The sequence below is a fragment of the Ranitomeya imitator genome, chromosome 4 (genome assembly GCF_032444005.1).
Source record: "Ranitomeya imitator isolate aRanImi1 chromosome 4, aRanImi1.pri, whole genome shotgun sequence".
In the NCBI taxonomy this organism is placed as follows: domain Eukaryota; kingdom Metazoa; phylum Chordata; class Amphibia; order Anura; family Dendrobatidae; genus Ranitomeya; species Ranitomeya imitator.
This window is the reverse complement of record NC_091285.1, coordinates 239,831,567-239,849,322: the sequence shown is the minus strand read 5'-3', so window position 1 is coordinate 239,849,322 and position 17,756 is coordinate 239,831,567. Positions and strand designations below refer to the sequence as shown.

At 45.2% G+C, this 17,756-nt stretch overlaps 1 protein-coding gene across 1 annotated transcript in view; it reads left to right on the top strand.

The window, feature by feature from the left end:
* Positions 1-17,756, top strand: part of LOC138674484 (dynein axonemal heavy chain 3-like) — a 3,367,401-nt gene that overhangs the window by 2,903,231 nt on the left and 446,414 nt on the right. The window contains 1 exon segment of the mRNA XM_069762320.1: positions 8,472-8,643. Coding sequence (XP_069618421.1) covers positions 8,472-8,643 — 172 coding nt within the window.

The following is a 17,756-nucleotide window of genomic DNA, read 5'->3' as shown; positions in this document are numbered from 1 at the left end:
TTATGTAAGATATCCGGGAAATGAGACTCAGATGATAACCTTGTGCAATACTTTGTTTTTCTGCTATTTTTCTGATATTTAACAAAATGAAGATTAACCATTTCTTTAACAATATAAATAAAGATTGTATACAGTGTGGAATAGCGCTTATTGAGTGTGTTGGGGGACACTCACTTGTCAACGGGATAAATGCACACGGGCACGGTTTTTAACACAAAACAGTCTATCCAGTTAAATCAGGTAACGTAAACCACAACCACGAACAGTTCATTACATCATTTCATTTACGGATTAATCTCACAGTCACTAAGCATGCTGGATCTTACTTTGTCCAGTTGCCATGGATGACCGCATGCCACACAGTACATTAGTTCATGGAACACAATAAGCACCAACAATCTGTTCCACTGGCAGATACTTCTGTGCGGTTATTATAACCCCCTTTATCTGGAGTTACCTTTCTGGAGCTCCTGCTTAGCACGCTGACTCCTTGTCAGTCCACACTCCTGGGAAGCAGCCTAACAGGGATCACCATCTTGTCAGGCAGGCACACATCAGTCAGTTCCAGACCCACCGAAGGACGGTAGCTTCCCCAACACAGTAGTTATCACCCAGCACAAATCTAACCCTGCAAGCCTCCCTTTACAAACTATACAAACACTTGTGGGACTACAGGTCCCAGAACAACAACATTACTGGCTTACAGCGCAGACACCCTCTGCGACAAATACCGGCCATTTACAATCCTGCCAGTCACTGTTTCACCCTCATAATCACAGATACGCCCCCATGCACATCCCGAGGAGCACCTAAACAGCACCCCTAGCTGTAACAGGGGTCACTGCATCACATACCCCCCTCTGTTCAAACTTGTTGGGGTTGAACACCTGTCATACACCCGGGTCTCGAGACAGGTTGCGCATGTTACCTTGCCCTACCAGTCGAGAGAACCATATCAGTCAGTTTTGAATGTCATACATCAACACACCCTTGTTAAGTTGTGCCCGCCCCCCAGCGATCAACATGTAGGCCTTGAGCTTTGGCCCTTAAGTCACAGTCTGTCTGTGTCACCAGACCCTTTTTAGTCAACCCCCTTTCCAAGTTTTCCCTTTCACGTGACCTTTCTTTCCATGCCACCACCCACGGTTGTTGCGGTCATGTGTCCACTGTCCAGTCAAGCCTGATGACTGATCTGAGTCTGACCCTTCATTACTACATCCGCTACTGTCCATGTCCCTTTGCTTTGTACTGGAAGTAGAACTGCCACTTTCAGATACTTGACCTCCTTGTCTAACTGAATGCCTTTGACTGTCAACTATTCCATTATTTGGAGGGTCCCTTTTGTTCCCTTTTCCTTAGGTTGAAGGCAGCCAACACCTTATGTTCTGCAGCTGTTTATTAACCTGCAGTGGGTCCTGTTTTAGCTGCTCTATTTCTTTCAGGTATGCCACGCGATACCCTAGGAGCATCCAGATATTAAAAAAGACTCTCCATGGACCCGATAATAAGGAGTGGAACCATTCCATCTTCACCTACGACCTGGACCTCATCATCAGCAGGAATCCTCAGTCTCTTCACATTGGATCTATTCACAATCTCCTGCATCACTTTGACAAATCTTCCGATGACCTTCCTCACCAAATTTCTGTATACCAGAACGATATCTTCCACAAAGCTCAGCCAACTTTGAGCTTTCCTGGCCTGCTCCAAATGTTGAGTGGCTTCCTTATTTCTCAACAGGATCATCTGTTTCCTGCCGAGGCACTGTAGGTGCATATCCTTCAGGATAGCCACCCGCTTCACTGTGACTTCTCTTGTCAACAGTATCATCAACTGTTTCGTCTCTGGTGCCCAGTTAACACTACAGGCTTCTACTGCCTTTTTAAAAGCCTCATGCACACCCTCACTGGTACATGCATCCCGTATGTCCTCGGGTAAATCTATCACGTACTTGAAGAGGGAAGTCTCACTTTCTTCACGGACGAACGGCTCCCGTTTTGCCTCGGACATTTCCATCAAAACTTCTGCCTCGCCCAGGTGACTGTCTTGTTCCGCTCCTTGCACAAACTCTTCCTCAGCTTCAACTTCTGTACAAGCCTTCGACAAGATGGGCACTGGCAGCTCCGCCTCATTACCACTCTGGCACTGCCATTATAAGTCACCGACCATCATCTTCTCCTCTGGCGGAAGACCTCTTAATCCTTCTCTGAGCACTTCCACATCTTCCCTTAGGGGCTTGGTCTTAGTTTGCCACATTGACAGGTGACCTCTGAGCTCAGACACCTCTTTCTCCAAAGCACCCACTCCGCACTCAGCAGCCTGTCTCTGAAGCTCCTCTTGCTTAACTCGGGCTTCTACTGTCTCCTGGATCCTCCTTAAGTCACTTCTTCCAACCTCTGGATTGGTTGAGCTTTCATCACTCGAGAAGGTATCTGCTTCAGGAGCTACTCCTTTGGTGGCTTCCTCCACCCCTGCACCCTCGTTCTTCACCTGTGACTCAGCAATGGCATCTTTGGCCCTCTTTTAGGTATCCAGTTACCCCAGCTCCTCCGCATCAGGTCCTTTGGAGCCTTCACCATCTTCCATCATCTCACCTTTTCCTGTCTCTGCAGTACTTTTCTCTGTGACCATCGTGGTTTTCCTTTTGACCAGCACCACCAACTGACCGACTCCAACCTAGCGGTTGCTATGGGCAGCGACACATCACCTTCCTTCCCAATCTTTTCAGCATCTGAAAGAGAACTCACATGGGAGGTAGAAGAACATGACCTTCTATTATCAGCCAGAGTCACTTGAGCAAAGTCTTGGTGGCCCTAGCTCCTTCAGTGATGGGAGGACTTGTCCTCCTTGTGGGGCTCTTCTTTACTGTACACTCTTACTTTCTCAGAGTCACAGTCACCCCCGGAGTCTGTGTCACACCCCACTATATGGTGAACCCTCAAGTTACTCTCTATATGGGTGTCAGCTCCACTCTGTTTAACTACCACATCAGCATCAGCCATACTGTCGTACAATCCAGGGGACCTCAGGTCAGTAAGTTGGGCAGAAGCATCTTTTCCTCTGGTCACTCGTATGTCCGACCTGCCAGTTTTGGGAGGTGTTGCTGCCACCGTCATTTCACTAAGTTGGGCCCGTCCAACATTTTCCTTGGTCATGCTTACCTTAGGACTGTCATCTCTAGGGGGCGCACTCTCCACATTACTACCGCCCATGCACATTATTTCTACTGAGACCATCCCTTTTATCCACCAATCCAATAAGGCTTCCAAGTCCCACCCTATTACCATAGTATACTGTAAGTCTGGGACTACAGTCACTTCGAGGTACGTGGACCCCTTAGTCGCCTCAATGTAGAGTTATGCTATCAAATGTCCTTTAACGTCCCCACCAGAGCCATTCACTCTTAACCCTGTACCAGACAACACAAAACGTTCAGGAGGGATACTCAGCAAAGACCCTCTACTCCCCGGGTCTATCAGCCCCATCAAACTTTCCCCATCTAGCCAGAAGGAACAGTGTCATGAACAGTGCAATTGACTGCATTGCAAGGACCTGCATAGCACAATTGCCCCTGGCGACAGCCCGTCTGCAACACCCTTTTAACTTTGTGAGCTTCCGCCTCCTTTTGGGAACTACCATTCCCTGGGACTCCACCCTCTTTTGGGCAACTATCCCTGTTCGGGTTACCAGCCACTTTTAGAGACACCACCCCTTCCCTGGGGTACACCTCGTGGACTCACCATAGTACTCTCAAGCATCAGTTCGCACAATGCAAAAAAAAATCTCTCTGGGTCAGCACTGGACCTTTAAGAGTCTGCATGATCTGGACCAATGTCCTTTCGACACCTCACCAGTTCCTGCTGACGCTACTACAGCTCCTACTGCAGTCACAAACCGCCGGCACAACCAGGTGCTGATCACAAGTTGCTGCTGCTGCAACTGCAGCTCCTGCTGCTGCAGAACCTCTTGCTGCAGCTGCAGCTCCTCTCCACAAGGCTCTGCATGGCTCCGCACTGCAGACATCGTGGACCCACCGATCCACAACAAAACTTCGTAACCCCTCCGAGTTACAGCCAGATGCTTGTAAGCTTCGTGGACCCGCTGATCCACAGCAAACTTCGTAACCCTGCTGAGTTACAGCAATAAACTCCACACGTGCTTCCTGGACCGTTGCCCGCAGTCTAGCACCATATCTGAGATAGCGCTTACTGAGAATATTGGGGGACACTCGCTTGGCAATGGGATAAATGCACATGGGCAAGGTTTTTATCACAAAACAGTCTATCCGGTTTATTCAGGTATCATAAACCGCAACCACGAACAGTTCATTACATCACTTCATATACGGCTTCATCTCACAGACGCTAAACATGCTGGATCTTACTTTGTCCAGTTGCCATGGGTGACTGCAGGCCGCACAGTTCATTAGTTCATGGAACACAATAAGCACCAACAGTCTGTTCCACTGGCAGATACTTCTCTGCCGTTATTATACCCCCCTTTATCTGGAGTTACCTTTCTGGAGCTTCTGCTCCACACGCTGACTCCTTGTCAGTCCACACTCTTGGGAAGCAGCCTAACAGGGATCACCAACTCACCAAAATGGGTGGTGTGTAGTTAGTCAGACCCGCCCAGCTCTCCAGCTAACCCTGCAAGCCTCCCTTTACAAAACTATACAAACACATGTGGGACTACAGGTCCCAGAACAACATTACTGGCTTACAGCGCAGATTCCCTCTGCGACACATACCGGCCATTAACAATCCTGACGGTCACTATTTCACCCTCATAATCATAGATATGCCTCCATGCGCATCCCGATATGCACCTACAGTGCCCCCTAGCTGTAACAGCGGTCACTGCATCACAACAGATATTATATCAAATTCTTAACTAACCTTTGAGCACACTTTTAGATTGAAGTAGTGGTATGGCTGTAAAGGTGCTTTTTTCTAAATAAAAATTATGTATTTTGGCAGTCATGAGAAATCTATTGTAGTCATCATATGCAAATCAAGCTCAGTGGTTAACACTGTTACCTTGCAGCGCGGGGGTCCTTGGTTCAAATCTCACCAAGGACAACATCTGCAAGGAGTTTGTATGTGTGTATGTGTTTGCGTGGGTTTCCTTTGTGTTCTCGAGTTTCCTGCCACACTCCAAAGACATACTGATAGGGAAATTTCATAGTGAGACCCAATGGTGACAGTGATAACAATAACTGTTTAATCACTGAGTAGTATGATAGTGCTATGTAAGCATAATGATACATAGACTGGTTCTTCTAAGTCCATTGACACATCAGATATTTTGCAAAAAAAGCATAATTTTTAATGGAGGACAATTACTTATAGAGCTATTCAACTACTTCCATATGTAGAAATGTTCTGACAATTTTTTCTTATGCCATACAATTGACTTTAAACAAAAATGTACAACTCGCCTTTTTAGACTATTTCATGGGCATGGCTACTGTACTGAGTACTACCTATCAAGGGCAGATGTCGGGTGAAAGAGGGAGCTGGATTGTTAGATTTTAGAATGCCTGATTCTACAGTATATTCTTGCAATTTAGGCTGGGGAGTTGCAAGTAATCTTCGAAACTCAGATTGGCACCGACTTAAATATACTGTACATGCCATATACATTTATACCATGTGAAAATATACTTCCATGTACAATCTAAAAATGAATCTAAACTATTTCGACTTTCACATTGGGGACCAATCCTTTATAAAGACCATACTTGTAGAATTTGTTAAATGTGTTTTAGAGAAAAACAGTTATATGACGTATGTAAATGAGGAAGCCTCGGGACACCCTTGGCGTGGCCAAGGGCTCTGTGCACATTTCCACACCCTCACTTGCAATTTTCTGCTTCAACCCTCAGGTTGATTGGCTACCCTCACTTTGGTGCTCTGCCTGATCTAACTCCCCACCATGCACACTGACACATGAGGGACATGTCTGTGACTTTAGTATATGCAGGGGCTGAGTTCTCATTCCCCTGTCCTGTGTGTAGCTGCCACTGCTGCTGTGTGATCCTGTGTGAAGCGAGGGGCTGTAATACGCAGAAAAGGGATATGATAGTGCACCTGCACTTACATGCAGGGGTTGAGTGCATGCGCACACATAGTCACTGTGCCCGTATCATCTCTCTCTCCTGTGTACAGCAGCAACTCACTACACACACGATCACACAACTACACACAGGAGAGAGAGATGAGTGTGCGTATACACTGACATTCTGCACGTTCTCATCCCTCTCCTCACAGCATCATCTGTTGCTGCTGTGTAATCCTGCGTGTAGATAATGGCTGCTATACACAGTAGAGGGATGAGAAATTGTCCCCTGCACACTGACACTGTGTGAGCATGTGCTCAGCCCCTCTAGTGTCAGTATATGCAGAGTTAAATCAGACAGTCATTACAAAGCAAGTGCTGCCAATGGCCATGAGGAGAGGCGCACACTATGGTAACTTAGGGGACAGAAAGGTGAACCTGGCCGTTGGCCACGCCAAAGTTGCACTGAAGCATTCTCATTTACATATGTAATAAAACTGCTTTTCATTAAAACACATTGACTAAAATCTACAGTACATGTATGACTTTTATAAGGCCTAAGGTCCTTACATGAAAGATTAAATAGTTTAATATCAATTTAAGGGGTGAAAGAAGTTCTTTAACAATGTAAAAAACATAGAATAATTTGCTGGCAACATTTTGATCAAAAGAGCATAAAAGCCAACCAAACACGACAAGGATGGCACCTAACTCTAGAATCTCACTTCACTATGTGCTAGTAGGCCTCAAAATAGAAGGAAGCCATACTGCGGGTACACCTTGGCAATGAAGGAATGGAAAATGGGTTCAACGGCCAAATAGAAGCAGTGAGTAAGAGGGGAGGAGTGCTGAACTTCACTCCTCCCCCTTCCTCACTGAGGGTACACCTTGTTAACGTGGGGTGTCTTTATGCTATTTTAATCCAAATGGTTTCAACTAAATACTCTCTGTTTTTTACATTTATTACTAATATTTACTTATCACCGATTGCTATCTATTTATTATAGTTATTCTAGGTTTTGTCATTTATGGCCATAGTGTGAGTTTGCACCTATACATCGCACTTATACTAACAAGCATGCTGGCTCAAAATTTCAGTTTTTCTTTAGCTTCTTGTACTTGCTCCATTTGTAGCGGAGAGGAACCTCCACATGTGGATCCAAATAACAGTCAGGCCCAGGAACTGCTCTGCTCCCTGTCTATTTTGGGGCCCTGTCTATTTTGTCAAGTAAGATACTAGAAAATCTACCACTATTACCTTGCCATTGTTAAGCGGAAAACCAAAATCATAGGTAAGCAAACCCATTGGTATAAGTGCGATGTATAGGTACACATGCACACTATGGCTATAAAGAAACAAAATATAGAATAAAAACAATAAATAGATACCTGCAGGAATTAAGTAAATAGTACCAAAACCATTAAAAAACAGGATACTTAATTGACACCATTTTGATCAAAAGAGAGTAAAAGTCGTTCTACCATGACCCAATCACGAAGGTCCATGTCCAAATCTTAAAATGCATTAGAGTAGTCCTTTGTGGTAATAAAAAAAATAAAAAACTACAAAAACAGACATGTATTTCCTTTACTTTTCACAGGTGAAAATACGGTATTTTAAAAATAAGATGCAAACACCTGCTTGTTGCATAGCGAATTCCACGCATAGAATTAGTTTACTGCATAGCCGTGCTCATTGCCACTAATTATAGTCATGGACATAGAAATTTGGTAATTATGCAGTTATAAAAATGTAGGTCATAAAGAGAACACATTGAGTTGCAGAAAGACGCAGCAGGGTGCACAGTTAACTGATTTACTTGATATACAATGTGAGATGAGATATAGTCAGGTTACTAATACGGTATTGAATAGAGAATGATAAGAGAAATGCTTTCACAATCAAAAGACTCATACTTTGATTTAGTGTTTCAGATCTGGGTGATTTATGCACTTTTATCTTCTCCACTCTAATCTGCACAAGGTAGCTGGTGGTATAGCATTTAGATAATGTAAATGTGTAACCTGTAAAAATGAGTTATCAGCCTTGCTCTGCCTATGTGCGTTCTTGCCATATTAGATGGCACATGAAACACAGCCGAGGTCCTCATGCTACTAATGACTTTGTCAGACGGTCTTACAATACAGTGCTGCACAATAAAGGCGCTTCTCAGACTGCAGAGATCCAGCTTCAAGGTGTCAATGAATTTACATGTACCTGCAAATTCTAAAAATACTAATCTAATCATTTCCAGTAAATTATCCTGTCAACTGGCTTTCGTACAAGAGTAACAGCTGGGTAGCAAGCTTTGTACGACAATGCTATTAAAGAAAAATGCCCACGCTGCTTTCGAATTGTTCATAATGCCATAATAGCCGTTCTCATAACATACTTATGTTATTTATTTAAGGTTGAAGCTGAATCGAGCGGAAAAGCTAATTAATGGGCTTGGTGGAGAAAAGCAGCGCTGGAGGGGTGTAGCCATACAACTGGAAGATACATACCAGAACATAGTGGGAGACATGTTGCTAAGTTCCGGCATCGTAGCCTATTTGGGTCCATTCACGGCGGAATTCCGACAAGTATGTAGCAGTGGTTAAATAATAACACATACCTTGTGTCCATGGAATGAATATTTAATATAATTTATGTTGTACATGTCATTCATTCATGTAGCTAATTGCCAGTTGCCATATTTATTGGTCTATTATTTAGGCGAGGGTTAGGCTGTCCTGCAGAAGCACACGAGCAACCACTTATACTGCAGTTAAAACTGTGAATCTAAGGTGATTTATTACCTTTTATCAATGTTAAATGGTTTGTCCACTACTTGGACAACCCTTACATGAAAATGCCAAGTCCCCTGAGTAACATAAGAAAAGATTATGCTTCTACTATTCCTGTGATGTCAGCATCGGATCTTTTGCTGCAACCAATTAGTGGTCATTTATCTGCTACTGCTGCTCAATATTTCATGAGAGCAGATGTCAGCACTGACAAAAGGGTAAAGACTGCAGCTGATCAATAGCCACTGATTGGCTGCAATGCTCAAGTGACATAGCGATACACTTGAGTTACGGGAGACAAGATGTTGACATCAAAGGAATGGAGCTACTATGGGAGATGAGCATAGGCTTTTCTTATATTACTTGTGGGATTCTGGCATTTAGAAAAGGGTTGTCCAAGTAGTGGACAACCTTTTGAAGATTTATACTGGTCAAATAGTCTATGACTATTCATGTAATATAATGATATACAGTACAGACCAAAAGTTTGGACACACCTTCTCATTTAAAGATTTTTCTGTATTTTCATGACTATGAAAATTGTACATTCACACTGAAGGCATCAAAACTATGAATTAACACATGTGGAATTATATACTTAACAAAAAAGTGTGAGACAACTGAAATTATGTCTTATATTCTAGGTTCTTCAAAGTAGCCACCTATTGCTTTGATGACTGCTTTGCACACTTTTGCCATTCTCTTGATGAGCTTCAAGAGGTAGTCACGGGGAATGGTTTTCACTTCACAGGTGTGCCCTGTCAGGTTTAATAAGTGGGATTTCTTGCCTTATAAATGGGGGTGGGACCATCAGTTGTGTTGTGCAGTAGTCTGGTGGATACACAGCTGATAGCCCTACTGAATAGACTGTTAGAATTTGTATTATGGCAAGAGAAAAGCAGATAAGTAAAGAAAAACGAGTGGCCATCATTACTTTAAGAAATGAAGGTCAGTCAGTGGAGTGGCAAAAACCATCAAGCGCTACAAAGAAACTGGCTCACATGAGGACCGCCCCAGGAAAGGAAGAACATGAGTCACCTCAGCTTCTGAGGATAAGTTTATCCGAGTCACCAGCCTCAGAAATCATAGGTTAACAGCAGCTCAGATTAGAGACCAGGTCAATGTGATACAGAGTTCTAGCAGCAGACACATCTCTACAACAACTGTTAAGAGGAGACTTTGTGCAGCAGGCCTTCATGGTAAAATAGCTACTAGGAAACCACTGCTAAGGAGAGGCAACAATCAGAAGAGACTTGTTTGGGCTAAAGAACACAAGGAATAGATATTAGACCAGTGGAAATTTGTGCTTTGGTCTGATGAGTCCAAATATGAGATCTTTGGTTCCAACCACCGTGTCTTTCTGCGATGCAGAAAAGGTGAACTGATGGACTCTACATGCCTGGTTCCCACCGTGAAGCATGGTGGAGGAGGTGTGATGGTGTGGGGGTGCTTTGCAGCTGACACTGTTGGGGATTTATTCAAAATTGAAGGCATTCTGAACCAACATGGCTACCACAGCATCTTGCAGCGGCATGCTATTCCATCCGGTTTGCGTTTACCTGGACCATCATTTATTTTTCAACAGGACAATGACCCCAAACACACCTCCAGGCTGTGTAAGGGCTATTTGACCAAGAAGGAGAGAGATGGGGTGCTACGCCAGATGACCTGGCCTCCACAGTCACAAGACCTGAACCCAATCGAAGATAGTTTGAGGTGAGCTGGACCGCAGAGTAAAGGCAAACGGGCCATCAAGTGCTAAGCATCTCTGGGAACTCCTTCAAGATTGTTGGAAGACCATTCCCGGTGACTACCTCTTGAAGCTCATCAAGAGAATGTCAAGAGTGTGGAAAGCAGTCATCAAAGCAAAAGGTGGCTGCTTTGAACAACCTAGAATATAAGACACAATTTAAGCTGTTTCACACTTTTTTGTTAAGTATATAATTCCACATGTGTTAATTCATAATTTTGATGCCTTCAGTGTGAATGTACAATTTTAATAGTCATGAAAATACAGAAAAATCTTTAAATGAGAAGGTGTCTCCAAACTTTTGGTCTGTACTGTAGATGAGGAATAAACTGGGACTAAATAAAGTGCAATAGGGTCTTATCTTATGACAATGGGGTGTCAAAAAGGGAGGATTCACTCACCTTGTTAGGTTGCTGAAAGGCAACACACAACGGGCATGTAAAAGAGCTGCTGTACAGATACTGGTCAGAGGTAGACCAAAGATACAGGAAATGGGTTGGACAAATAAATGTCTTAATTTTATCGATGATCCGTTATCAGCAGCTTATGAGTGATACCTTCTTCCCTTCTCCTATAGTTTAATGAGGCAATTGAATACTGACCCAACTACTTAGAGTACAGAAAAATTAAAAGCTATAAGTTTGATTTGTTTAATATTTGGGATTGCCTATTGAATTATGCAAGCAATTATTGTTTCATAGCAGTATTTTATGTAACCCCAATTATTTAGTAGTTATCATCAACTATCCTTTGGAAAGTCAGTGACTTGTTGCAACTGGTAAACTCCTGTAAGTTCTAGCTAATGAAAAGCCTGGGCTGGTAAATGCATTTAATCTAATTCATCTACGTGTAGACATGACAAAGACATGAAAAATGTTGGGCTAACAAATACTAGGGCCCCCCCAAATTTTCCAAATTTTTTTTGTGAATTTGAGGTAATAAACATTGTGTTTGGTGAAGATGCATTATCACATTAACATTTGATTCACATGCAAAATTCATGTATGTCACAAATAGAATAAATAGACTTTATTGTGATGAGATTCTACACAATACTTTCTCTCCTTCCCTTCTTTTTCGCAGTCTTATGTTTTTTCCTTTCTCCCTGCCCTCTCTCTTTCAGTTCTTTCCTATTTCAATGCTGTCTTTCCTTCTCTCTGTTTTGACTCACCACCAACCCCTGGATTTACAACTTCTCTCTGACTCTCTCTCTCTGTCACAGGGATGCCATGACAGAGAGTGGTCACCTTTATTTCTTGGGTTAGAAGATCGCAGCGTTTGGCTACATGCATGCCTGCGCTGGTAGGATCTGCTTTGCTTTCCAGCTAGCTATGCATTGTATGATTGCACTTACTTACGGGTTGGGGAATACTCGCTTGGCAGCGATATAACACACAGCAAGATGTTTTTCTTGAAAAGTCCAACTGGGTTTATTACTCCATAAACCCCAGTAGCACAAAACACAAACTAACAGCCTTCATAGCATGGCAAAACAAAGTAACAATGTTCACAGCGTGGCTCTGTTCCATGAGGACTGTGACCTAACACTCTTGGTCGAGTCCAATATTCTGGTTCGCTCTGGAGCCAAACACACACAGCCTGGTATTATCTGCTTGCCAGCATTGCAGGTTTTCACTGGCAGTACCACACGGGTCCTATTCTCTGGAGAAGCTGCCTACGGGGATAGTCAGTTCCAGACCCACTGAAGAACTGTAGCTTCCCCACACAGTAGCTGTAACTGGCTCTGCAGATCCTTGCCATCACCTCATGCTGTTCAGGGATCCAGTCCTACTCCCAGGACCTCTCATCACCCAGGTTACTCGGGATCACACAGGTGGCCTGTCCGGCTACTATTTATGACGTCCATTCCCAGCTGGGACCCTCCAATACCCAGGCCACCAGTAGCAAAGTCCCACCACGTACTCTTCAGGACTAGCACACACAATATCGAGGTTTCTACCAGGACCTTGCACATGGACCATTCAGGTCCCCTCACTCAGACCATGTGACCCACACCCTGGTCACATTACATACCTGTAACCACTCCCCTGGGTGGGAGTGTGGGTGTGTGGCTAGTTTGACCCGCCCATCTCTCATAGCTAGCCCTGCCAACCTCCCTTAAGAACTACACAATTACTAGTGGGACTACAGGTCCCAGAACACAATATATTTCAGGCTGGCAGCGCAGAGTGTCTTCCTCTGCGACACACATACCAGCCATTCACCACACTGCCGGACTTTATCTCATTACCACAGCTATGTATGCAACTGCCATGCACTCTCATGGCCTCAATGCGCCTCCGTGTGTATACTGGGGAGACCATGCAGCGCCCCCTAAATGTTACAGGGGTCACTGCATCACATATTCCCCCCTCTATTCAAACTTGTGGGGTTGAACATTTGTCTTGACCCAGGGGCCTCGAGACTGGGTACCCAAGTCACCTTGCCCTATAAGTCACGAGGGCCTTCTTAGTCAGGTTTGGGCATCACAGTCAACCCAGTGTCGCAATTCCCTTGCACCCCTACCACTTGTCTGGACTGACTCTGTGTCAACACGTCCTCTACAGGGTCTCCCGCCCAAGTCACTCAGCCCTGAGCTAACTGAGACGACACTACTGTTATCTCTTTCATCAGGCCTCTTTCTGTAACTTCTCTGCTGGCCACTTCCTCCATGGTCTTTATGTCCTCTGTTAGCTTCATCTTGAGGACCTTCAGCCCTTAGCAAACGTCTTCACTTCTCTATACCTTTCTCATATTCTGCAGCTCTTTATTGCTTTGCTCCATCTCACGTCTTAGCTGCTTGATTTTTGTTAGGTACACCACGCGATACCCCAGGAGCATCCGGATATTCTCAAGACTCTCCACGGATCCGACAACAAGGAATGTAATCATCCCATCTTCACCCACGTCCTGGGCCTCATCATCAGCCGGAATCCTCAGTCTCTTCACACCGGATTTATTCACTATCTCCTGCATCACTCTACCAAGTCTTCTGGCGATTTTCCCCACCAAACTTCTGGGTACCAGGATGACGTCTTCCACAAAGCCCAGCTGATTCTGAGCTTCTCTCACAAGCTCCAGACGTCGAGCAACTTCCTCATTCCTCAACAGGATCATCCGTTTCGTGTGGAGACATTGTAGGTGCATATCTCTCAGGATAGCCACCCGCTTCGCTGTGACTTCCTTAGTCGACAGTATCACCAACTGTTCCGTCTCTGGTGCCCAATGCACACTACATGCTTCTACTGCCTTTTTCAAGGCCTCATGCACACCCTCACTGGTACATGCATCCCGTACGTCCTCGGATATCTCCATCACGCACTTAAAGAATGAGGTCTCATTTTCTTCACGGACAGATGGCTCCTGGTTTACCTCCGAAACTTCCATCAAGACATCTGCCACGACCGGGTGACTGTCTTGTTCTGCTTTTAGCGTGAGCTCTTCCACAGTTTTACACTTCTCAACATCTCTCGCCAAGATGGGCATTTGCAGTTCCAGCTTGTTATCACTCGAGTATAGCTGCTGTAAGTCTCTGACCCATAACTTCTCCTCTGGCAGAAGACCTCTTACTGCTTCTCGGAGCACTTCCACATTTTCGCCTAAAACCTAATTCACACTGTGCTATGCTGTCAGGTGACCTCTGAGCTCAGAGACGTCCTTCTCCAGCTCATCCAGTCTGTGCGCTGCCATTTGTCTCAGGGCCTTTTCTTGTTCAACCTGCCCTTTTAGTGTTTTTAATTCGGCCTGTAAATCTACCACCTTTTCCTTCTCACGAGATAAACCTTTAGCGAGTTCCTGGAACCCCTGTGCTTCCTTCGCTACAAGCCGGGCCTTGACTGCTGAGAGCTCGGACTCCAGGTGACACACCAGATCCAGCTGCTTGGAGTTGGCGGCTTCCATACTCGCCACCTTCAAACTTTCCTTTGCCAGCTGTTGACAGACCTTCTCACGCTCTTTCTCCAAGCTTTGTACGTGCGCTTCTACCTGGCAAAAGCTGTCGGCTTGCCCTTTCCATGTGCACATTTCCTTGGTCAGCTTGTCAACTTTATCCTCTAGTTGTTGGGTGATAGCAGTCGAATTGGACAGCTTCCCCTGCAGGCTCTCTATTTTATCTTGGAGTTGTTCTCCAACTGCGATACCAGCTGTTGGAGCCCTACCACCACTCTGGGACAGTTTTACATTTCCCATGTCCTCGGCTACTTCAGTGCCGAGTTTTGTCAAGGATAAAGTGACTTCTATCTCAGGGACATTATCTTTGTTTGCACCTGTCTCTGTCTCCTCTTTATCACTCTTCTCCGAGGGTGCAATTTGTTCCGCCGCTTTTCCTCTTTTACGTGTCCGGCAACGGGAGGAAGTTTTGCTATTTATACCAGAGTCAGTCTTACTGTCCTCTTTTCCGCTTTCGTCACTGTCTGAATGGGAGTCAGCACCACCCGATCGGTCATCCAGGAACCAGCAATCCCCACCTAAACCGGTCACATTTTCTGGCATGGCTGCCACTGCCATCCTGTCTTCAGCCCGTGGGGCCCTGTCGTTCCCCTGTGTCAGTACTTCTGACAGCATAGCATCGCACTCAGCTCTAGTGATTGCTACTGGTAATGACATGTCACAGTCACCCGCGGAGTCTGTGTCACACCCCCCAACATGGTGAGCCCTCCAGTTGCTTTCTAACAGGGTGTCAGTTCCACAGGTTTTATTTTCCACATCTCTCACAGTCATCTTGGGGTACCCTTCAGGTGACTTCAGGTCAGTAAGTTGGGAAGGCGCAACCATTCCTTTGGTCATCCCTACGTCTGACCCGTCAATTTTGAGAGGTATTACTGCCTTAAGGTTCGCAACCACACCAGCCGAGAGCCCTCCATTCTCCAGTTGTAGAGAAGCTCCCCTCTCCCTCAAGTTTTTGAACAGCCCAGAGTCCCTTCCAACTATCACCGGACAGGGTAAGTTTGTGACTATGGCGACATCATGGATCGTACTGTCCATGGCCGTCTTGAGGACCACCCTGGCCGATGGATAGTCCTTAGTGTGCCCATGGATGCAGGTGACCCTGACCCTCCTATTGGGCATTTCAAACCCCTCAGGTGAAACCCTCACTAGAGTCAGCGGGCTCCCAGAATCTGCCAGTCCGCACATTTCCATCACATGCATCCGAAGAGCACACCCCCGTAAACTCTCACCGGGTGGATAGCTCACACAGCAGAGTGGACACACATAATTCATTTGCCCCAGGCAACAGTCAGTCTGAGGCACCCCTTCAGGATGCTCCTCCCCTTTTGGTAAACTACCATTCCCTAGGACTCCACCCCTTATTGGGACACCATTCCTGTTCGGCTTACCGTCCCCTTTTGGGACTCCTGTTGTGAGTTCTGTTTTTGGGCTCCCTCTGGTGGTTACTGATGGTACTGGGTGACTTGTCTTTCCTGGGTTTCTGGGTTCCACCTGTTCCATCAGCATATGGGAGTTTCCTATTTAACCTGGCTTTGCTGGCATTTCCTCGCCGGTTATCAATGTATCCAGTGTGTCTTGTTACCTCTGCTCCCTGCTCCTAGAACCTTCTGGTCAAGCTAAGTTTGGATTTTCCTGTTTTGGTGTTTTGCTTTATTTGGTTTTTAGTCCAGCCTGCAGATATGTGATTCTTGCTGCTGGTTGCTCTAGTGGGCTGAAATTGCTCCTCATGTACCATGAGTTGGCACATGAGTTCAAGTAATTTCAGGATGGTTTTTTGAAGGGTTTTTCGCTGACCGCGCAGTTCACTTTTGTATCCTCTGCTATCTAGCTTTAGCGGGCCTCATTTTGCTGAAACTGTTTTCATACTACGTATGTGCTTTCCTCTCATTTCACCGTCATTATATGTGGGGGGCTGCTATTTCTGTGGGGGATTTCTCTGGAGGCAAGAGAGGTCTGTGTTTCTTCTAATAGGGGGAAGTTAGATCTTCGGCTGGAGCGAGACGTCTAGGATCATCGTAGGCACGTTCCCCGGCTACTTTTATTTGTGTGTTAGGTTCAGGGTCGCGGTCAGCTCAGGTTCCATCGCCCTAGAGCTTGTTTGTATCTGTGCTTGTCCTTTAGTGATCCCCTGCCATTGGGATCATGACAGTATAACCGGCCCACAAAGTGTTAATTGTATTGGCTGAAGTAAGAGGATAAGTAGTCTGAGGAAGTTTTTTTTTTTTTTTTTTTTTTCTTTCTCTTTCCCTCACAGTTTGCTGCCTAGCCTTATTGCAGCCTGGCTACTTCCTCCTCCTCTTAATCTTTGAATGGCTCTGATCCCAGCTGTTTATCATGGACGTCCAGAGTTTGGCTTCCAGCCTGAATAATCTTGCCACTAAGGTTCAAAATATACAGGATTTTGTTGTACATGCTCCTATGTCTGAACCTAGAATTCCTGTCCCAGAGTTTTTTTCTGGAGATAGATCTCGTTTTCTGAATTTTAGGAACAATTGCAAGTTGTTTCTTTCTTTGAAATCTCGCTCCTCTGGAAACCCTGCTCAGCAAGTCAAGATAATTATATCTTTCCTGCGGGGTGACCCTCAGGATTGGGCATTTGCATTGGCACCAGGGGACCCTGCGTTGCTTAATGCGGATGCGTTTTTTCTGGCATTGGGTTTGCTCTATGAGGAACCTAACCAAGAGATTCAGGCTGAAAAAGCTTTGTTGGCCCTCTCTCAGGGGCAAGATGAAGCAGAAATTTATTGTCAAAAATTTCGGAAGTGGTCGGTACTTACTCAGTGGAATGAGTGCGCTCTGGCTGCAAAGTATAGAGATGGCCTTTCTGTGGCCATTAAAGATGTTATGGTGGGGTTCCCTGCGCCTACAGGTCTGAATGAGTCTATGGCTATGGCTATTCAGATTGATCGGCGTTTACGGGAGCGCAAACCTGTGCATCATTTGGCAGTGTCGTCTGAACCGTCACCTGAGATAATGCAATGTGATAGAATTCAGTCCAGAAGTGAACGGCAAAAGTATAGGCGGAAAAAAGGGTTGTGCTTTTATTGTGGTGATTCAGCTCATGTTATATCAGCATGCTCTAAAGGCACAAAAAAGGTTGATAAGTCTGTTGCCATTAGTACTTTACAGTCTAAGTTCATTCTGTCTGTGACTCTGATTTGTTCATTATCATCCATTTCCGTCGATGCCTATGTGGATTCAGGCGCTTCCC